Below are 21,852 nucleotides of genomic sequence, written 5' to 3'. Positions count from 1 at the left end.
TATCTGCATACAGCTAAGGGCAAATGGACATTCACCATAGGATATCATGAGAAGTCGGGTTAGGAGAAATTCTGGAAAGCTTGTAATATGAATACACACACCAGACTCTTCTTCCCTCCCTTCTTCCTGCCCAGATGATCACATGACACTGCAGGTTGAACTACCATCTTGAGAAGGAGAAAGACAACAAAGACACACTAAGGGCAGCTGATCAGAGAGATCTCTGGAATGTTCCCTGATGGCTTTGTGTAACAGCTGTTTATGCTGTCCTTGAAGTGCCTCCCTTCTTATGTGAGAAAAATTACATCACTAGTTTATTTGAAAAACTTTTTCAGGATTTTGTGGTTTACAGCTGAATGCAAATCCTGAATGTTTAGGCTCACTATGCAAATGAGACAAAAATCAGAATGCCCCTAAACTGTATCCTGTTTGCCTCTATAGCCTAGGGGGCAGAGTTGGGCACACAGAAAGTACTCATAATATTCGTGACCGCGTTACAAAGCAAACAGCGGATTCCTGTCAGCAGAACCTCCACAGGAAGCCAAATGACAATCAGAAGCTTGGCAAGAATGGCGTTAGATTCAGATGAATGTCCACTGTCAAAAAGACAGGAAATGAACATGGCAAATGGGGTAGAGAAGTCAGTTGGTAGAGGACCCAAAACTAGAAAGAGAATTTTTAAAAGTTTGTATTGAAATACACAGTCAAGTACAAAAGCAAGCGTCCAGCTCGATGAATGATCACAACCTGAACACACTCATGTAAACCACATCCATATTCAAACATCACCAGGTTCCCTTAAACCCTGCGTCCTCTCCCCCAGTTTTTAGCCCTCCGGCATGAGGATTTTTAGGTTAAGATTTTTCTTAACGTTGTAGGGGAGAGGAAGGGACAGAGATAAAGTCTCTCTCTCTTAAAGAAGGAAGTTTCCAGGGTCTAAACTCACACTCTGAAGCAGTCTTACCCGTTTATATCTCACTTTGGCATCATAGAAACGATTTTGGCGGAAAAGGTAGTTGCCAAACTCTCGTTCAGTAGCTGCCACCTTTAGGACCTTCTGAAGTGGAAATTGACTCTGTTGCTCCTAAGGATCAAAGACAAGGATGTCAGCAAGGAAACTGAAAGCCCCACGGCCACAACGCCAGGCTCACTACAGCTGTTAGGTCTGTTCCTTTAGACTATGACCTCTGCTGCCGCAGGTGTGCTGAGCACTGGGCTAGGGGCCTAGGTACAAGTCATCTCTGAATCCCAACAGAAGCCACAGCAGGTAGATGCCATTACTGCTGTTTTACGGATGAGGGCCAAATGGGAAGTCCACTAGTTTAGACCTACCCAGAGATGCTCCCTAAAGAAACAGTTTCTCATAGAATTAGAAACTGATGGAACTTGCCAAGCACAGAGTTCAGGTCTCATGGCAACCACTCATCCAGCAAGCATTTGACAGCCCTGGTCTGCCCAGAGCTCCGCCCGTCTTTCCGACCATGATGCTCTACCCTGGGTACACGTCAGAATCACCAGTGGAGCCTCTTTTTAAACAGACGTCCTGGGCCCACTCCTGTTGCTGCTGCTGCTAAGTCACTTCAGTCGTGTCCGACTCTGTGTGACCCCACAGACGGCAGCCCACCAGGCTCCCGCGTCCCTGGGATTCTCCAGGCAAGAACACTGGAGTGGGTAGCCATTTCCTTCTCCAATGCATGAAAGTGAAAAGTGAAAGTGAAGTCACTCAGTCGTATCCGACTCTTAGCGACCCCACGGACTGCAGCCTACCAGGCTCCTCCATCCATAGGATTTTCCAGGCAAGAGTACTGGAGTGGGGTGCCATTGCCTTCTCTGGCCCCACCCCTAAACATTCTAAATCAGCACACAAGAGGTGGGACCCAGGTTATCTGCAAGAACCTCTGTTTTGTGAAAAGATGAGAAAAAGGTAGTGTCTCTCCCTTGCGGTGGTGACAGTTTAGCCAGGGAGACACCATACAGAGATGTGAACCCGGGGTGGACATCTAAGGCCACATGTACAGCCAGGGTAAGACAGCAGGACAAGGAGCTTAGGTCACTGCTGATGATTAGAAGCCCCGTCTGTACGGGGTGAGTTATATGTGAAGCTACAGAGGAAAGGCGGTTTTAAAGTTACATTAAGACAGAGGCCATCTATCCCAGTTTATACCCTGTGTCCTCGTATCCCATAAGTTAGTAGTCCCTTTCCTTCTCAAGGGTCCTGGGTTGGACAACAAATTACATGGTCAACCTAGTTATGAGCTACCAATGCTTGACTTGCTGAAAACCAAACAGCACTGAGAAGCAAATACTATCTTTCAGGGAGACCTAGGCAAATGGTGACAAAGGTCAGCTCAACCTGCTGGTCCATAACCCTGGCCGAGCACAGGTACCCACACATCAGGGCCAGCAGCACTTAGACACACACTAGCGAGTGGTAAGATACTCCTCCCCTCCACCTCTCCACACCGGAGCCTTGGTCAGACCCTGGGGCTGATGATCATCAGTGGGGTAGGATAATTACCTGAAACACAAACCCATCCCTCTATCAAAGTGCTAACATCTGTGCTCCAGAACTTACGGCTGAGAGGGCACAAAACTTGTCCGACTCAGCAGAGTCCAGGAAGTCGAGCAACTCGATCTCAAACAAGACGGTGGTGTTTGGGGGGATCAGGGGAGGGCAGCCCAGCGTTCCGTAAGCATAGGTGGGTTTGAACAGGAACCTGGCCAGCTCCCCTCTCCGCATGCTCAGAAGGCCCAGCTCCATGCCCCACAGTGTGATATCTGGAAGAAGTGACAAAAAACACGGTGGAAGCTGGCCCACTGCCCCCCACGGCCTCCCCCTTCACATCCACATCTCTCCGAGAGGCATCCCCAAGCCTCCTGCGTTGTCGTCCCAACTCGCCACCACCCCCAGACTCCTCCAGCCTCTGCAGTGTCCTGGCCTTGACGTCTTTGTTCACGTGGTTCCTTCTTCCTGCAATGTGTTCTCCTACCCACTCATGCCCAGCTTCTACTCTGAGCTCTTATTCAAACTTCAGGGCTCATTCAAATATCCCATCTGAGGTGAACTATTCCCAGCTGGAACGAACTGTGCCTTCATTAAGCATTCCCACCAAACACTGCTTATACCGCCCCCAAATTTCACCAGCTTAGTTGTCTGGAGTGTGTCAATCTCTACAACACTGGTCACAGCCTTTCTAACCATATGAGTACGTCCTTTCTTTTCGCTCTGCCTTATGGAATGATCATTCAACAAATGTCTTCATAATAAACCAAGAAATATGTAGCACCCCTGGTTATGTCACAAATGCAAAGATAACCCTGCCAGGTAAGCCATCTCCCAAATACCTAGGTCTCAGAGGAGAGTGTGGAAGACAACACGGCTGGTTTAGCAAAACCCAGCCTCAGAAAAACAGACTCAAGTGCCCTGAACAGTTTTCCGGTCCTCGGGCACTGCCCTGCATCAGTTCCCCCAAGCAACTTCTTTTTTCCCAGCTCCTTATCTGAACTTGGGCTTCCTGGTGGCTCAGATGGCAAAGAATCTGCCTGCAACGCAGGAGACTTGGGTTCAATCCCTTGGTGGGAAAGATCCCCTGGAGAAGGGAATGGCAACCCACTCCAGTACTCTTGCCTGGAGAATTCCGTGGACAGAGGTCCAAGAAGTCGCAGTCTGACAGGGCTGAGTCCCCAACACTTTCATCTGAACTTACCCTCTCCAAGTTTCATGAGCCGAGGCGTTTTCCTAAAGCAATTAGAATCAAAAGGCTTGTCCATGTGCTCCAGATATCCAGAATATTTCACTAGGAAAAGACAAGACACTCATGCCTCCATAGCAAATCTCTTTGTCACACAGAAACAACGTTAAGTACCTTAAACTTGACCCCCACCCCTCATCCCATGACTGGGAAAAGCTTTGCCTCAGCGTTTAGATGCCTGCCCTTTGGCGGCGCGGCTCAAGAGCTGGGCTGCTGGGCCTCCCAGAGCCCCTGTTCACTGCCGTCTCACACAAAGGGGTAATGGGTTCCCTCGCTTATCCCTTGAAACGCAGCCCTTGGGCACCGCCAGCCTTCCAGGGCAGACGGCACCCGGGCCCGGCCGCCATACATACCGAGCACGGAGGCGTCCGGTGTCACCAGCTCTCCAGCTCCCTCTCGAATGACATCCTTCAGCACGCCTCGGTCCCCCGAAATGTCCAGCATCCTTTGACTTAAGCGCTGGTACGGAGACTTATGGGGGATGAAACACACCACCTCAGAGCCCTGAACGGGCACGCTGACTCTGGCGGCTCCAACCAACCCTTACTCCCCAGCGCCCGGGCCCTCACCTGGCTGGGGGAGTCGTCTCTTTGCAAGACTCCCGGGTTCCGGGTGCTGCCCCCCATTTCCGCGCCACCTGCCCCTACGCCCCGCCGCCCGATGCCCCACAGCGACGCGGTGGCCCTTTTATACCCGGTCTTCCGCGTCCAACCGTGACAATCCGTTCAGGGGCCGCGAGGAGACGCTCATCGCTCAGCTTCAACCGCCGCCAACCGCCAGTGGGCGCTAGGGGAGTGCGCCAGGCCACGTGTGCGGACGCCTGGCAGGTCACGTGACCGGGCACGTGGCGGGAGTGGGGAGTGGTGGGGCGCGCACAGAGCTGGATCCCGCGCTACTTGAGGCCGCGTGGGGCATGACGGGACACGTGGCGCACCACGGGACACGTGGCGGGGCCCGGGGAGCATGACGCAGCTTGTGGCGAGGGTACAGGGAACGGGATGTGCAGGTGCTGAGGATCAGCCACCGGGTACGTGATGGCCAAGCTGCGGACACGTGGCCGGCAGGACACGCAGCAGAGGACAAGGCTTCAGATGCGGCGTGGGGGCGGGGCTGCTGGAACAGTCAGGACCACGGATGTGGGTGATTCCAACCCTCCCTCCTTCTCCTTCCGGCTCCAGGGATACGTAAGAGGCAGACAGCACTTTAAAGTCAAACTGCCCAGTTCCTGCAAAAGCAAGGCGATGCTGGGCCTGCCCCAGGCTATCAGCAAGTCTGCTACACCTGTGTGCTCCTGGTACAAAGGGAGAACGGCCCGGGATCCCACCCGCTCCAACCTGTTCCTTACCTCCTCCCACTCTTGCCAAGCTGAGGACTGGGCACCACTGAGCATCCCATCTCTCCTGCACCCATCTTGCCTTGGCCACTGGATCATTTTATTTCGCTTAGGTGTGTCCCTAAGTCCCCCACCTAAAAACAAACAGGCCTCGCTTTGTCCCAAATCTCCCTCCTGCTACAGGTGGCCTCATTCCTCCTCTTCCTGGGAAAAACTTATCAAAAGGGTTGCTGCAAAGGCTTTCTCAACTATCCTGTCTCCACCTCCTCACTCTTCATTTTCTTTTCCATTCCAATACCACTTTCCCGGGGTTCAGGCCACCATTCACTTTTGTTGTTGCCAAATCCATTAGACCCCTCTTTGTCCTGTAGTTACTGGACTCTCGGCAGCATTTGATGAAGCTGACCTGACCTTTAACTGCCTGTTTTCTTTTGGCCTCTGTATTTAGTTTTTTGGGTTTTTTTTTTTTCCTCTTGTAATAAATGACCACAAAAGAAACTGTTTTAAGCAATACGTTTATTATCTCACAGGTCTGGAGGTAGAAGTCTTGACACCAGTCTTGCTGGGCTGAGATGGAGGCATCAGCCTCACTCGAGGCTTTGGGAAAGAATTCACTTCAAAGCCCGTTCAGATCATTGGCTAATCCAGGTCCTTGAAGCTCTTGGCTCGAGGTCCCTGTGTCCTTGCTGTCAGCCAACAGTGACCCTTACCTTTTAGAGGCTACTCTGTGGTCCTTGCATGTGGGCCCTATACATCTGAGAGTCAGCAACAGCTTGCTGATTCCTTCTTAGGCTGGGAGGGAATATTACCTGGTTGATGTTTTTATAAGCTTGCCTCCTCTCCTGCTGCATCTCTGACTCCAGCCAGGGCACGTTCTATGTTAAGGGGCAACATGATTAGATTGGACCCACCGTGATAATTCAGCTCCATGACTGTAATTATTACATCTTCAAAGTCCCTTTGGCCGTCTAAGGAAGCATATTCACAGATCCTAAGAATTAGGGCATGGTCATCCAGGGGGCTTGGCTGGTGGCTCAGATGGTAAAGAATCTGCCTGCAATGCAGGAGACGCAGGTTTGATTCCTGGGTCAGGAAGATCCCCTGGAGGAGGAGATCTTGCCTAGAGAATTGCACAGACAGAGGGGCCTGGCAGGCTACCGTCCATGGGGTCGCAAAGAGTTGGACACGACTGAGCGACTAACCCACACACGTCCTTGGGGCAGTCATTCTTCCTGCCACACTTCCCTGGTCACCACACACTCCTGATTTTCCTCCTACTAGCCCAGCTGTCCCTTTTCAGTCATCTTCCTGTTCCTGATCTCTAAACATTAGCTTTCTTAGGGCCCTGTCTGGGGACCCCTACCCTTCTCAGTTCCCAATCCCTGAGAGCCCAACCATTCCCACAGGTTTACATATGTGATATGCCCAGCCAGCCCAGAGCCGCCCCAGGCCCCAGGGCTCCAGGTGTTTGAGTCCAGTTGACTTTTCCAGTGGCTCTGAAAGTGTAGTACTCAGACCAGCAGCAGCAGTGTTGCCTGGGAACGTTTGAAAATTGGGACAGAAGTGGGTCCATCCCCGTATTTCTGAATCAGCATCTCTGGAGCCGGGTCGAGAAGCCTCTGTTTTAACTAGCCCTCAGGTGATTCTTAGTTCTACTGAAGTCTGCAGACCGCTGGGCTACTCAGTCGATCCACCTGTTTGTTCTCAGGCATCTGACTCTGGACTCGCCCATCTGCCTTTTTCACCTTGATCTTCTTGGCATCACTGTCCATCCACCCAGGTGCTCAACCCACTATGATCCATATCTATACAGTGGCCAGAGAGATCTTTAAAAAATATAAATCAGATCATATTCCCTTGCTTTAAACCCACCAATAGCTCCCACCGCCCTTGAAATTAAATCCAAACCTTTGCTCTGGTCTACCAGGCCTTCCCTGCCAGCCCCTCTGACCTCGTCTTCTGGGATTCCCTCTGACTTACTGTGATCCAGCCACCCAAGCCTCCTCTCTGGTGGATCTCGTAAATACGGTTGACCTTTGAACAACAGGGATTTGAATCGCAAGTGTCCAATTATACAGGGATACTTTTCAACAGTGAATACCATAGTACTGCACCATCCGTGGTTGGGTGAATCCATGGATGGAGAGGGCCGACTAAAATATGTCAAGACTAACCCCCATCCTGCTCAAGGGTCAGCTGTACTGAGCCCTTTGCAGCCTCAGGTCCTTTGCAGTTGCTACCCCCTTTGCCTGAGGTACATTTTAAATGAGGTGCATTTAAAATGTACCTCACAGCCACTATGGAGAACAGTGTAGAGATTCCTTAAAAAAACTGGAAATAGAACTGCCTTATGATCCAGCAATCCCACTGCTGGGCATATACACCGAGGAAACCAGAATTGAAAGAGACACGTGTACCCCAGTGTTCATCACAGCACTGTTTATAATAGCCAGGACATGGAAGCAACCTAGATGCCCATCAGCAGACGAATGGATAAGAAAGCTGTGGTACATATACACACTGGAGTATTACTCAGCCATTAAAAAGAATACATTTGAATCAGTTCTAATGAGGTGGATGAAACTGGAGCCTATTATACAGAGTGAAGTAAGCCAGAAAGAAAAACACCAATACAGTATACTAATGCATATATATGGAATTTAGAAAGATGGTAACGATAACCCTGTATGTGAGACAGCAAAAGAGACACAGATGTATAGAACAGTCTTTTGGACTCTGTGGGAGAGGGAGAGGGTGGGATGATTTGGGAGAATGGTATTGAAACATGTATAATATCATATAAGAAACGAATCGCCAGTCCGGGTTTGATGCAGGATACAGGATGCTTGGGGCTGGTGCACTGGGATGACCCAGAGGGATGGTATGGGGAGGCAGGTGCGAGGGGGGATCAGGATGGGGAACACATGTACACCTGTGGCGGATTCATGTTCATGTATGGCAAAACCAATACAATGTTGTAAAGTAATTAGCCTCCAATTAAATAAATTTAAATAAAAAATAAAAATAAAATGTACCTCACAGTTCTGCCACCCCATCTGCCTCTTTCTTATCACACCATTTACTTCCTGCAAAGCATTTTATTATATATATATATATATATATATAAAACACTATTCTATTATCTCATTTATTTGTGGCCTACCCCTATGTATTATAAACTCCAAAAGGACAGAAGCTTTGTCTTGTTTTCTGTGTTTGATGCTCAGTCATGACTCTTTGTGACCCCATGGAGCCCCTTGGTCCATGGGATTTCCTAGGCAAGAATACTGGAGTGGGTTGCTGTTTCCTTCTCCAGGGGATCTTCCCAACCCAGGGATCAAACCCGGATCTCCTGCATTGCAGGCAGATACTTTACCATCTGAGCCACCCAGCACAGTGCTCAACTGTGCTGAGGCCGAGCACAGTTGAGGAGGTTCTCAATAAGTATTTGTTGAATTCAATAAAATTGACTCTCTACCTGCCTATACCAGCCCTCGGTCTAGCTTGTCACTGGAGTAGCAGCCCTACCCCTCCTACAGACATGAGTGCTTAGACTTGCAGTGGCGGTGGCATCTTTGGCCCAAAGATCCTTGTTTCTTAATACCCACCTCTGTCTTTTCCATTCAGTGATTTCCCACCATACTCCTGTGAAATGCATAATATGGTATAACCAAAATATTTATCGACTGTATAACAAATATTTAGAAAATATTTATCTTTCTAAACCATTGAAAGACTTTTTTAATGTATTTTTTATTGAAGGATAATTGCTTTACAAAATTTTGTTGTTTTCTGTCAAACCTCAACATGAATCAGCCATAGGTATCAAGCCATAGGTTGATACAGAGCCCCTGTTTGAGTTTCCTGAGCCATATAGCAAATTCCCGTTGGCTGTCTATTTTACACATGGTAATGTAAGTTTCCACGTGACTCTTTCCATACATCTCACCCTCTCCTCCCCTCTCCCCATGTCCGTAAGTCTATTCTCTATGTCTGTTTCTTCATTGCTGCCCTGTAAGTAAATTCTTCAGTACCATTTTTCTAGATTCTGTATATATAATAGAATACAATATTTATCTTTCTCTTTCTGACTTAATTCACTCTATATAATAGGTTCTAGGTTCATCCACCTCTTTAGAACTGAGTAATATTTTTATGGCTGAGTAATATTCCATTGTGTATATATATCACATCTTCTTTATCCATTCATCTGTCGATGGACATCTAGGTTACTTCCATGTTCTAGCTATTGTAAATAGTGCTGCAATGAACAATGGGATACATGTGTCTTTTTCAATTTTGGTTTCCTCAGGGTATATGCCTAGGAGTGGGATTGCTGGGTCGTATGGTGGTTTTATTCCTAGTTTTTTAAGGAATCTCCATACTGTCTTCCATAGTGGCTGTCAATTTACATTCCCACCAACAGTGCAAGAGGGTTCCCTTTTCTCCACACCCTCTCCAGCATTTATTGTTTGTAGACTTTTTGATGATGGCCATTCTGACCAGCTTCCCTGGTGGCTTAGACAGTAAAGCGTCTGCCTGCAATGTGGGAGACCTGGGTTCAATCCCTGGGTCGGGAAGATCCCCTGGAGAAGGAAATGGCAACCCATTCCAATACTCTTGCCTGGGAAATTCCATGGACTGAGGAGCCTGATAGGCTACAGTCCATGGGGTCCCAAAGAGTTGGACACAACTGAGTGACTTCACTTTATCAACTTTATTCTGACTGGTGTGAGGTGATAACTCATTATAGTTTTGATTTGCATTTCTGTAATAATGAGCAATGTTGAGTATGTTTTCATGTGTCTGTTAGCCATCTGTGTGTCTTTGGAGAAAAGTCTGTTTAGGTCTTTTACCCACTTTTTGATTGGGTTGTTTGTTTTTCTGGTCTTGAGTTGTATGAGCTGCTTGTATATTTTGGAAATTAATCCTTTGTCAGTTGTTTCATTTGCTATTATTTTCTCCCATTCTGAGGGTTGTCTTTTCACCTTGCTTATCGTTTCCTTTGCTGTGCAAAAGCTTTCAAGTTTAATCAGGTCCCACTTGTTTACTTTTGTTTTTATTTCTGTTACTGTAGGAGGTGAGTCATAGAGGATCTTGCTTTGATTTATGTCAAGTGTTATGCCTATATTTCCCTCTTAAGAGTTTCATAGTTTCTGGTCTTACATTTTGGTCTTTAATCCATTTCGAGTTTATGTTTGTGTTAAACCATTGACAGATTTTAATTAAAATGCATTTAATAAAAATAAAAAACCAAATAATAATTATTCAATATGTTGACTAAAAACCTGGACACAAAAGAATATATTGATAATTCTGTTTATTTGAAATTCAAAACCAGGCCACGGATTTTCCTGGTGGTCCAGTGGCTAAGGCTCTGAATTCCCAATACAGGGGGCCAGGTTAGATCCCTGGTCAGGGAACTGGATCCCACATGCCATAACTAAGACCCAGCATAGACAAAAAAAAAAAAGTAAACCAGGCCACATTAATCTGTGATGATATGAATCAGGATAGCGGCTCCCTTTGTTAGGGGTTCTGACTCAGAGACATGTGATAAAGCCTCTGGGTGCTAGAAATGTTCTATAGCTTGATATTAAAAAAATTGTTTATCAGTTTATTATAAAGGATGTAAATGAACAGCCAGATGAAGAGGTATGTAGAGTGAGATCCAGAAGAGTCCAGAGCACAGGTACTTGGGTTCCCATGGAACCGGGGTGCAGCACCCTCCCAGCACGTGGGTACGGTCACCAACCCAGAACCTTCTCTGTATCTTTGTTTTTTAATTAATTACTTCGTTTTTTGTTGTTGTTGTTGTTGTTCTGGGTCTTTGTTGCTCCGCATGGGCTTCCTCCAGTCGTGGTGAGCAGGGGCTCCTCTTCCTCGTGGTGCCCGAGTTTCTCGCTGTGGTGGCTTCTCTTGTTGTGCACGGAGCACAGGCTCCAGGGTATGCGGGTTCAGTAGTTGTGGGGCGTGGGCTTAGCTGCTCCGTGACACGTGGATCTTCCCGGCCCAGGGTTAGAACCCGGGTCCCCTGCATTGGCAGGCAGACTCCTGTCCACTGTAGCACCAGGGAAGTCTGGTCCTCTGTATCTTGACCTTGAGAGTGCATGCACTTGTATAAATTGTACTTCAAGCGTATGGTTAACATTTGTGCACTTTATAGAAGGTATACATCAATTTTAAAATCTAGGGAAGCAAGAACATCTCCAGAATTCTAAAGAGAGAGAGGGAGACATGCAGATTTAGAAAGAATTGTGTCAAAGCACGAGTCCACTCCCTTTTGGGGTCTGAGAGGTGTGAGCGGGTACCTGGTCCCTCTGTCTCCGACCCTCCCCCAGGCCTGGCCAAGGTGACTACCTGAGTGCCGCCTATCAGAGCTGGCCGAGCAGAGGCTCCCTCCCTAGTCCCGTGATGTGGCCCAGCCTCCACCTGATTCTCAGCGACCTTGAGGGCATGGGGCGTTTCTGGGAAAAGGGAGGAGGAAAGGGGCAGAGACTAGGTAGAACAGGTGTCCAGCCACAATCCCAGGTCTCTGCACCTGCCATCCCATCCTGGGGAGAAGAGAAGGCTGAGCGGACCGAGTCAGTGTTGCTGGTGTGAGGCCCCGCTGGAGGGCTCGGAGGATCCTGAGAGGCCAGTGCGGGGGTTCTCCCTGGGGCCACTGCTGACTTCTGGTGAGATGCTTTTCAGTCCCAATCGGTTTTTACAGGGGAGCAGGGTGGGAGCCCAGGAGAGAGCTCCAAGGTCCCAGCTCCTGGACAGTATTGTTCTAAGATAGAACTCTGCTTCAGAATGGCCTGGGGGGTGTCTCTTGTAAGCACAGATTTCTGGGGCTCACTGGAGATATGTGATGGCGTGACTCAGGAATTCTGTTGTAACTCTGCTTCCACCAGCTGCTCACGGGTTTGAGAACTGATCTAGAAACTGGGAAAGACCTTGGCTTGTTTCTGCTGCCCAGTTCTAGGTCAGGACGCCCGCTGGGCTGGAGCTTGCATTGTTAGTGTCACTTCACGTTTACCTCCAAATCTGAGTTTAAAATGTAGGCACCTGGACCTCCAAGTGACCGCTCTTTTCATTTAAGCCCTTTGATTTAAAGATGGGAAAACAGACCCAAGGCTGTCGTCCTTAGCAGCCTCTCCTTTCAGGGCCCTTGGGGCTGGGGGCCAAAGGAGTGGAGGGAGCCGGCTCCAGGGAGGCTGCCCTGGCCCCGTGGGCGCCGTGGATGGCGTGGCAGGTGAGCGTGCCCGAGCTGGAGGACCGCCTGCAGTGCCCCATGTGCCTGGAGGTCTTCAAGGAGCCCCTGATGCTGCAGTGCGGCCACTCCTACTGCAAGGGCTGCCTGGTGTCCCTGTCCCACCACCTGGCCTCGGAGCTGCGCTGCCCCGTGTGTCGGCAGGAGGTGGACTACAGCAGCTCCCCACCCAACGTCTCCCTGGCCAAGGTGATCGAAGCCCTGCGGCTCCCCGGGGACCCGGAGCCCCAGGTGTGCGCACACCACCGGAACCCGCTCAGCCTCTTCTGCGAGAAGGACCAGGAGCTCATCTGTGGCCTCTGCGGCCTGCTGGGCGCCCACCAGCACCACCGGGTCACACCTGTCTCCACCGTCTACAGCCGCATGAAGGTGGGCAGTGAGGCCGCTGGGGGCGGCAGGTGGGCGAGGGGCGGGGCCGCCCTGGGGGACAGAGAGCGCGCTGCATCACGAACTACTGCCCTCCACCTCCAGCTTTATTTTCCTCTGCTGCTCTCGTTAGATTCTTGAGCCCTCCAGGGACTTCACCCTGAGGCAGGTGAGGGCAGGGACTTAGTTTCATCCCCTGGGATGTTTCCGCACCTAGAACCATGCTGGGCAGGTAGTAAATGCCCAAAATGTCTTTGTGGAATCAATGGATTCCTGCCCTCATGGACCCTTGCCTCAGAACTAGCAGATCACCATTTTAAGATGAGTAATAATAATGATATCGTCTTAAGTTAGTCTGTTTATCTAAGGTTTATGAAGAGTGGGGCTACTGTTGTATTTATAAATGAGGAAGCAGGCTCAGAGAACGCATGAGGGTCTTAGTCAAGGTCATGTGGTTTGTCAGTGGCAGAGCTAGGATTCAAACCAAGGCCAGTTTTTTATTCCCCAGACAACCAATCAAGGAAGGGCTCTTGGAGGTAAATTGTCATAGGGTACACGGCCTAGAGTTTAGCAGTGGGACAGGGGGAGTAAGGACCAGGAATGACAATGTTCAAGAGACGAGGGTGCGGGTGGGGCAGGAAGAGGGAAGTGCATCAGCGTGTGTAGGCAGAGGGGCCCCTGGAAGCTGCTCCCGGGATTTCCTGGCCAGGTGCTCTGGGCAGCCTTTCTTTGCCCCTTCAACCCTGGGAGACAAGTGGGGAAGGAGCTCTAGCATGTGCTCTGGGCGGCGCCGGTGTCCATGGTACAGTAGTGGGCAAGAAGCTCACTCTTCGCCAGCACTCACAGTCTGGGGGTCTGACACCATCCCGAGTGTCAGGTGCTGCTGTTGAGGTTCAATACAGGCAAAGGTGAGCCCAGCTGGAACATGGCTCTTGCATGGTCTTGGGTGGTCAGGGAAGGCTTCCTGGAGGAAGTGGACTGCTGAGACCTGAACCCTCAGGAGGACTTGAAAGGAAGGGGAGGAAAAGCATTCTGAGTATAAAAAGAGCATGGGCAAAAGACCAAGGAGCAAACGGCATGGCACATTTGAGGAATTAGACATTATTCCATTCAGCTCAAGGGAGAGTGAGGTGGGAGTGAGGGGAACCAAGCAGGGGCCAGCTCATGAAAAGGCCTGTGTTACATGAGAAGGGATCAGGGGTTTATTCAGACAACCAGTGTTGGAAGTGTTTAAACAGTCGTGATGTGGCGCAATCTCTGCCTGAGGGTAGACTGGAGAGTGAGGCTGGGAATAAGAGATTGGGGGTAACCTACATGCAGGTGGTCTTTGCAGTCTGAGGTGCAGAGAAGACTGACCAAGCGAGTCTGCAGGGTGATGGGGAAGACGCTGAGAATGCCCACCAGGAGCTTCAGGGTTTAAGATTTGAGTAGAGAACCCCGAAGGGGACAGAAAGAATCCACAGAGGACTCAGGAGCGCTGGCTGCATGTGGTCTTCTGGAAACTGGAGGAACACAGCATTTTGACAAGATGGAAGTCACTTGTGTGAAATGTCAGCTCAGGATTGAAAAGAACCAGTCAGATTTTGCAGTAAGAGTCGGTTACCTTGGCAAGAGTAGTTGTAGGGAGCTGTGAAAGGAGGAAGCAAAATTGCAGTGCAGTGCAACTGAGTCCAGTTTTATGAGTAGAGGGCTGCCCGGCAGAAAAGGAGACTGCTGGGAGCTTGTCGTCTCTGGCTCGGAGCTGGGGGGGCTTGGACCCTAGTTTTTGGATGTAGGTTTTTATGATTTCAAGACTCCTCTCTGATACAACTAAATTCAGTTCCTTTATCAGATCTTTTTAAAAAAAATTTTTTTTGACATGGACCATTTTTAAAGTCTTTATTGAATCAGTTACAATATTGCTTCTGTTTTATGTTTTGGTTTTTCGGCCATGAGGCATGTGGAATCTTAGCGCCCAGACCAGAGATCGAACCCGCACCGCCTGCATTGGAAGGTGTAGTCTTCATCACGGGACAGCCAGGGAAGTCCCCTCAGATCTCTTTCATGCATTCCTGTTTCCTCCTGTGGATTGAGATCTTGAGATACTTTATTTGTGCCACCTGTTTCCACTCACAGTGGCCCAGTTGATGAGAAGGAACTAGTCCCATCTCTCTCTGCCTTGGGAGGGTTACTGTTGCCGCGCCCTTCTCAGACTCCTGTGAGCTCGGCTGTCTTGTTACGGAGAGCAAGGACTCTGTTCCTTCATCTCCAGGCTGGTTTTGTTTTTTTCTCAGTTCCCTTCCGGAAAGACTCCTGCAGCCGACTTCTGCTTAGGCACGATCTAAGCCAAATACTCTGCACGGCCCACGGGCACAGGCCAGCTGGGCTCCCGTCGAGTCCTGCAGCCACAGGGTGGTCTCGGTGGTTCTGGTGGACCCCTAAAGTTAGGCTGGATATGGGGCCAGGGCAGCCCAGAGGAAGTGAGTTTATGGCATCCTGGAGGCCCTAAATCCAGGCTGGGCCCAAGGCTGCCAGAGATGGATTCAGGTTTCACAGGGAGTGAGGGGTCACCAGGTGTAACTTGGGCCGCTGCATACACCGTTGACTTCACTTGGGGCCAGCCTCTTTGTGATAACTCTTGATCAAATGCTCACTAACTCTGGACCTGCTGGTGCCCAGCAGGTTTACCAGGTGGGTACCCTACGGGCAGCATTCCATGCAGGGAGTGCTGACCTAAGATTGACAGTCGCCCGGCATGGATGTTGTGTGGTGACTTCTGGTGGCTATAACCACGTTTAGCGTCTCTGTCAATGTCACAGAAAAGGATGACGAGGAGACCCTCCTCTCTCTGGGCAGTTGCTGCCATCAGTTTGGAGTATTCTTGAATAGTCTTACCTGTTTGGGGGTCGAGGGTACCCAGGTGGCTCCCTGGTTCCACTGGGAGTGCTTGTGTTCATGGAGCAGCCCCCTGCCCTGGCCACGGGGGCTGGGAGGGTGAAGGGGTCGTGGCTCACGGGGCCATGGCCCGTTTGCCTCCAGGAGGAGCTAGCAGCCCTCATCTCCGACCTGAAGCAGGAGCAGAAGAAGGTAGATGAGCAAATCGCCAAACTGGTGAACAACAGGACTCGGATTGTGGTGAGTGCCCCTGCCCTCTGTGCCCCTCTGCCCAGGGCCAACCACCTCCCCTTTCCTGCAGAGCCCAGCTCCGATTTGTCCTTTACAGGAACCCACGCCTTCCCTATAAAGCCAGAATTTCAAAGCATTCCAGGCGGGGTGGGAAAAAGCACACAGGCTCCTGGGGGAATTCACCACAGTTGTCAGGGCTGTCTCCAAGTTGGCTTATGTCCTCCACGTCCTTGGGACAGAGATAACTCAGAGCCCAAGTCCCGGAGGTAAACAGCTTAACACGTGGGCATGACTGCCTGGCCCCTGCCACCTGTGTCTGTTTGACCTTGACAGCCTGACCGCCTTTCCTAAATGAGGGGCCCTTGGGGCTGAGAGGGTGTGGAGCCTGGGCCTTACAGGTCGTCATGAAACAGAAGCAGGAGACCAGCGTCCTTGAAAGTCAGCTCAGTGAATCTTCCTCACCCCCGGGGAGGGAGACAGCACCACTCCATCTGAGGGAGTCAGAGTCACTGCCCTGAACTGGGCACCAGGGGCCCAGCCTCTCCCCTGCCACTGCTGCCCTCCCCCAGGGCTGCATCCGGGTGTGAACACCCTAGCAGGAGTCAGCCCTCGGACTCAGGGATGAGGACCGAGAACGGTCGGAAGGGCCCAGGAAGGCCTGAGCTGCCAGGCTCTGGGGACACGAGGTCAGCCTTGGCTCCTGCTTTGACTGGCCCCTCCCTGTCCCAGAACGAGTCCGATGTCTTCAGCTGGGTGATCCGCCGTGAGTTCCAGGAGCTCCACCACCTGGTGGACGAGGAGAAGGCCCGCTGCCTGGAGGGGGTGGAGGGCCACACCCGCGGCCTCGTGGCCTCCCTGGACATGCAGCTGGAGCAGGCCCGGGGCGCCCGGGAGCGGCTGGTCCAGGCCACGGGTGTGCTGGAGCAGTTTGGCAGCGAGAGTCACCATGAGTTCATCCGGGTGAGCGGACGAGGCCCCAGTGTCCCCAAGAGCCTCCCCCTTCCTAACGGCTTCTGTACGGCCTCCTCGGTGCCCTAACCCGCCTCCCTCTTGTCTTCCAGAAGTACCACGCCATGGCCTCCAGGTATTCCCCGTGCACTTTCGGAGCCGTATGAGTGTCTCCCTGTTTTTTCCTTGTTTGTTTGTTTGTTTCCAATTTCCCTTAGTTTTAAGGACAATTGGGTTAGAAGCATTGGCTTAAGTGAACAGCCAGAGGAGCTGATTGGCTGAGTTTGGTTTCCACTCCTGCTGGAGCTGGGGGCAGGGTTCCCCCCGATTCAGAGGCGTGCTCTTCAAGCAGCTCATCAGAGCCACCTGGAGGACTCTTTAACCATAGATCCCTGGACCCCAGTCATCAGTTCTGAGTCAGCAGATCTGGGGTGGGACCCAAGAAAACTTGCATTTCTGACAAGGCCCAGGTGATGTGATGCTGCTGGTCCCAGACCTGCCCTTTGAGAGCTACCAGTGCAGAGTGTCGGAGAAGGCAATGGCACCCCACTCCAGTACTCTTGCCTGGAAAATCCCATGGATGGAGGAGCCTGGTGGGCTGCAGACCATGGGGTCACACAGAGTCGGACACGACTGAAGTGACTTAGCGTAGCGTAGCGTAATGCAGAGTGTTTCCGGGATGGAGGCAGGGCCCCAGATTGTGGCTGGTGGGGGGACATGATGGGCCTCTCAAGTGCATGGTCTTCCGAGCGGGGACTCAGCCGGTCGGACCTATACATGGGTGACAAGGCTAGGGTACTTGGGTGAGCAGCTCTGTCATCACTGTGAACCTTTGACTTCAGACCAGAGCTCCAGCAGGCCCGACTCTCGGAAGGTGCCTTCAGCCCCATCTCCTTCAAGCCAGGCCTGCACCAGGCTGACATCAAGCTGACGGTGTGGAAAAGGCTTTTCCGAAAGGTTCTGCCAGGTGAGCCCTAACCCTAACCTTCCATTGTATGAGGCTGGGGCAGCTGACAGTGAGGGCGCAGGGCTGGGCTTCCGCCAGCAGGGGGTGCTCAAGCTCAGCTCCATCTCTAAGTGGTGACTGCCTGAGTGGTGTAATTTCTGAGGCTTGGTTTCCTGTTTTTTGTTTTTAATTTGGCTGTGCTGGGTCTTAGTTGCAGCTTGTGGGATCTTTGAGCTGCAGCCTGGGGATCTAGTTCTCTGACCGGGGGTCGAACCCCTCCCCTCACCCCCTGCATTGGGAGCTCAGAGCCTTAACCACTGGGCAGGCAGAGAAGCCCCCAAGCCTGTTTCCTCATCTGTAGTCCCTGAACCTTAGTTTCTTTGTCTGTAAGGAGCTCACCTTGCTGGGCTGTGTATTCTAAATAGATGTGTGCAATTTGTGTGCTCAGTCATGTCCAACTCTTTGCAACCCCATGGACTGTAACCTGCCAGGCTCCTCTGTCCATGGGACTCTCCAGGCAAGAATACTGGAGTGGGTTGCCATTTCTTACTCCAGAGGATCTTCCTGACCCATGGATCAAACCTGGGTCTCCTGCATTGGCAGGCGAATTCCTTACCACCTTGCCACCTGGGAGGGTGTGTGTAGTTTAATGCTTAATAAATGGCAGCTGCTGCTTTGCCAAAAAATAACTCAGACATTTAACTCCTTCATTACTAGCATATGAGGGAAGTCAGTCAGTAGACTGATTTCACCCAACAAAGGCAAAAACAGGATCGCTATAAGAGAAGGAGAAGGGGGACTTCCCTGGTGGTCCGGTGGTTAAGACTGTTCTCCCAATGTAGGAGGCCTGGGTTCAATCCCTGGTCAGGGAACTAGATCCCACGTGCCACAATTAAGACCCAGGAAAGCCAAATAAATAAATATATTTTAAGAAAGGGGAGAGAAGAAAGACCTGCAGATAATCTCTGAACCATGAACATAGTTTGCACGTTTTGGATAGAGACTGGTCAGCTGACAGCGAGCACAGAGGTCATGTGGGATAGTTTGTCCTTGACTGCACTGCTGGCGTACCCACGGAAGCCACTGCAGTTGTTAGAATCTCCAGAAACCCTGGGGAGCGGAGCTGAGGCACCCACGTAACAGGCTGTCTCCCAGGTTCCTCCATCGGCACCTCTGCCTTAGGCAGGCCAACCTCACCATGTTCCTGGCTGGAACACCTGGGCTCACAGTGGCCCATTCTCCACCCTTCAGGCATCACTCGCTGCTTCAGAGAACTGGGGTTGCCTGCTCTGGCCCCACCCTTTCCAGGCCCTGTTGATACAGGGATGAGGGACTCGGTTCTTCCAAGAAGCTCAGGGCTTCCCGCTGGCCTCCCTTGGGCAGGGCTGGCCGCCTTGAACACACCTCCCCTCTATCTCCCCCAGCCCCAGAGTCCCTCAAGCTGGATCCAGCCACGGCCCACCCGCTCCTGGAGCTCTCCAAGGGCAACACGGTAGTGCAGTGTGGGCTCCTGGCCCAGCGGCGCGCCAGCCAGCCTGAACGCTTCGATTACAGCACGTGCGTCTTGACCAGCAGAGGCTTCTCCTGCGGCCGCCACTACTGGGAGGTGGTGGTGGGCAGCAAGAGCGACTGGCGCCTGGGGGTCATCAAGGGCACGGCCAGCCGCAAGGGCAAGCTGAGCAAGTCCCCAGAGCATGGCGTGTGGCTCATCGGCCTGAAGGAGGGCCGAGTGTACGAGGCCTTCGGCTGCCCCCGGGTGCCCCTGCCCGTGGCGGGCCACCCCCACCGCATCGGCATCTACCTGCACTATGAGCAGGGGGAGCTCACCTTCTTCGACGCCGACCGCCCGGACGACCTGCGGCCACTCTACTCGTTCCAGGCCGACTTCCAGGGCAAGCTGTACCCCATCCTGGACACGTGCTGGCATGAGAGGGGCAGCAACTCCCTGCCCATGGTGCTGCCGCCACCCAGCGGGCCCGGCCACCTCTCCCCACTGCAGCCCACCAAGCTGTAGGGCTGCCTTTCCGCTTGGCATGGGGGCTTGAGGGGTCCTGCTGACTCCAGTGAGCGAAGGCAATGACTTCCTTTTTTGGGGAGGTCTTTGCCTGGGTGCCCCTAGAAACATTTATTATTGGGAGAATAACTATGGTAGCCATGGGCATGTTTATTAACCTCTATTGGGCTATTAACCTGCTTATTAACCAGCAGAGCCAGGCCTTGGGGTCCAAGGATCAAGCTGGGCTCCCTTGTTGCATGCATGCTCAGTCACTTCAGTCGTGTCCGACTCTTTAAGACCCTATGGACTGTAGCCCGTCAGGCTCCTCTGTCCTTGGGGATTCTCCAGGCAAGAATACTGGCATGGGTTGCCATGCCCCCCTCCAGATCTTCCCGACCCAGGGATCAAACCCACATCTCACATCTCCTGCATTGACAGGCAGGTTCTTTACCACTCGTGCCACCTGGGAAGACCAGGCTTCCCTTAGCCCCTCCTAACCATGATCACTCTTCCCCCTGAGGGTGGAAACACTCCCACACATAATTCCCCCATCACTGTGAACTTTAAGGATAATAAAACAGATGTCATTTCTCCCTTGTCAAATGATTTGCAGTGATCAGTTGCCGCACGTGCATGCTGCTTTATGCTCGGGTCTTTAAAAGCAGCTCCGGCCTCTGGTGGGGCCGCATCTCACAGCCATGAGCCCTTTGATTTCCACACTATCCTTTCTGGCGTGGGCAACAAGGCCTACGTGAGCTGCTGCCTTTGGCTAATCTTCCTCCTGCCGTCTGTGTGAGTAATAATCAAAAGCAGCTTCTTGTCTCTTTTTTTGAAAATTTAAAAAATTTACTTGTTAACCTTCTTGGCTGTGCTGGGTCTTCATTGCCGTGCGCGTGCTTTCTCTAGTTGTGGTGGGCAGGCTTCGCGCTGCAGTGGCTTCTCTTGTGGAGAATGGGTTCTAGGTGCACGGGCTCAGTAGTTGGGGTTCCTGGGCTCTAGAGCACAGGCTCGGGAGTTGTGGTGCACAAGCTTGGTTGCTCCATGGCATGTGGAATCTTTCAGATCAGGGATCAAACCTTGTGCCCTGCATTGGTAGGTGGATTCTTAACCTCTGGACCACCAGGGAAGTCCTGCTTGTTGTCTCTTGATCAGCTGCATCTGTCGGGCCTTGGCCTTGGTTGCTGCATGCTTGACGCTTTCCAGACTTGGTGTTTGGTTGTGTAGCTCTTCCTTCAATTTCATGACTCTACCTCTGCTCTCCATCCTGCATGGCCCAGGGGGCTGGCCTCGCTGGAATGCACAAACTTCTGGCTTCCTGTTGGGTTCAGCTGATGGGAGGGGCTGGCAGGAGATCCCAGGACAGGAGAAGGGAGTTGGAGGTACTTATTTTCTTGCTTTTCTGCCTGCTGGGCTCTGCATTGCAAGGTCCCCCCTCTCTCTGCGACTCTTCCTATATTCCTGGTGGTGAACAGTGCTGTCGCCAGCCCTGAGTTCTGTGCCATCACCTGTCGGCCTCCTCATCTCTGACCGTTCTTTTCAGAAAATTCCCTTCTTTAAACTCTCCTCAGTGACTCCCTTGTGTGCACCACCCTGCCTTCAGCCAGACCATGATGGACATAATGGCATACTTCTGCACCCATTTAATAAATCCTCTCTTTCAGTTGGCTAACCAGAGTAAGTGTATGTGCTTGCAACAGGAAGATCTTAACTGATACACATCTAATATGCAAGAGACAGAGGAAATAATAGTTAATTTTTCATGTGGAATTGGCATTTAAACTGAAAGAAGTGGAACACTAGCAGAGAAGAGCCTGCAGGGATCTAGGTTCAAAAAGGATGATGCTGCAGCGGGGGCAGTTCCCTGGCGGTCCAGTGGTTGAGACTCTGCCTTCCAATACAGTGGGCGAGGGTTCGATCCCTGGTCTGGGAAATAAGATCCCACATGCCATGCAGTGCAGCCAGCAAAACAAAATGGGATGCTGCAGCTGGGATTGGAGATGAGGGAAGGGGTTGGTTGGGGTGGAGGGTATGCATCTATGCTACTTTAGTGGATGTTAACTTTGTCCTGTACGAACAAGTGTGGAAAAGGCTGAGTCTGCCCCAGGGGAGAAAATATCAGACTGATGGAAAGGAGGTCAGAGAATGGAACAC

At 51.5% G+C, this 21,852-nt stretch overlaps 2 protein-coding genes and 2 long non-coding RNA genes across 12 annotated transcripts in view; 2 read left to right on the top strand and 2 right to left on the bottom strand.

The window, feature by feature from the left end:
* FKBP6 (FKBP prolyl isomerase family member 6 (inactive)) overlaps positions 1 to 4,533 on the bottom strand; it is a 29,171-nt gene extending 24,638 nt beyond the window's left edge. For 3 of the 6 annotated variants that reach the window (XM_086374520.1, XM_086374517.1, XM_086374522.1), the window contains exons 1-5: positions 4,446 to 4,533; positions 4,106 to 4,223; positions 3,708 to 3,797; positions 2,576 to 2,778; positions 965 to 1,084 (exon numbers count right to left, since the gene is read on the bottom strand). In XM_086374520.1, coding sequence (XP_086230646.1) covers positions 965 to 1,084; positions 2,576 to 2,778; positions 3,708 to 3,797; positions 4,106 to 4,223; positions 4,446 to 4,502 — 588 coding nt within the window. In that variant the 5' untranslated portion in view covers positions 4,503 to 4,533. Of the gene's footprint in view, positions 1 to 964; positions 1,085 to 2,575; positions 2,779 to 3,707; positions 3,798 to 4,105; positions 4,224 to 4,321; positions 4,415 to 4,445 lie in introns of those variants that run through there. The other 3 variants (XM_086374518.1, XM_086374516.1, XM_086374521.1) reach the window with 1 other exon arrangement.
* A 149-nt stretch (positions 4,534 to 4,682) lies between these two features.
* Positions 4,683 to 5,768, top strand: LOC147344969 (uncharacterized). Of its 2 annotated transcripts, XR_015154422.1 has the most exons (3): positions 4,698 to 4,779; positions 4,931 to 5,198; positions 5,616 to 5,768. It is a non-coding gene; the product is annotated as an uncharacterized LOC147344969 (long non-coding RNA). The 2 variants fall into 2 exon arrangements; XR_015154421.1 differs by lacking the exon at positions 5,616 to 5,768 and having other exon boundaries at positions 4,683 to 4,779; positions 4,931 to 5,583.
* A 5,781-nt stretch (positions 5,769 to 11,549) lies between these two features.
* Positions 11,550 to 21,370, top strand: TRIM50 (tripartite motif containing 50). Of its 3 annotated transcripts, none has more exons than XM_086374510.1 (7): positions 11,550 to 11,762; positions 12,234 to 12,709; positions 15,725 to 15,820; positions 16,541 to 16,771; positions 16,873 to 16,895; positions 17,602 to 17,726; positions 19,130 to 21,370. In XM_086374510.1, exons 2-7 carry the CDS (start codon positions 12,311 to 12,313, stop codon positions 19,717 to 19,719), a joined length of 1,464 nt encoding a protein of 487 aa, XP_086230636.1. In that variant the 5' UTR covers positions 11,550 to 11,762; positions 12,234 to 12,310; the 3' UTR covers positions 19,720 to 21,370. The 3 variants fall into 3 exon arrangements, with proteins under 3 accessions (XP_086230636.1, XP_086230637.1, XP_086230638.1); XM_086374511.1 differs by having other exon boundaries at positions 11,592 to 11,762; positions 16,876 to 16,895; XM_086374512.1 differs by lacking the exons at positions 11,550 to 11,762; positions 12,234 to 12,709 and adding an exon at positions 15,193 to 15,376.
* LOC147344968 (uncharacterized) lies at positions 13,185 to 15,751 on the bottom strand. Its single transcript, XR_015154420.1, has 2 exons — positions 15,581 to 15,751; positions 13,185 to 13,711 (listed from the first exon to the last, which is right to left on the bottom strand). It is a non-coding gene; the product is annotated as an uncharacterized LOC147344968 (long non-coding RNA).
* Positions 21,371 to 21,852: the final 482 nt, after the last annotated feature.

The sequence above is a fragment of the Bos grunniens genome, chromosome 25, assembly GCF_055505025.1.
Source record: "Bos grunniens cultivar Pamir isolate PY7600 chromosome 25, Bosgru_T2T1.0, whole genome shotgun sequence".
NCBI lineage: Eukaryota > Metazoa > Chordata > Mammalia > Artiodactyla > Bovidae > Bos > Bos grunniens.
The sequence above is the reverse complement of the archived record's forward strand: the minus strand, read 5'-3'. Positions and strand labels throughout refer to the sequence as shown.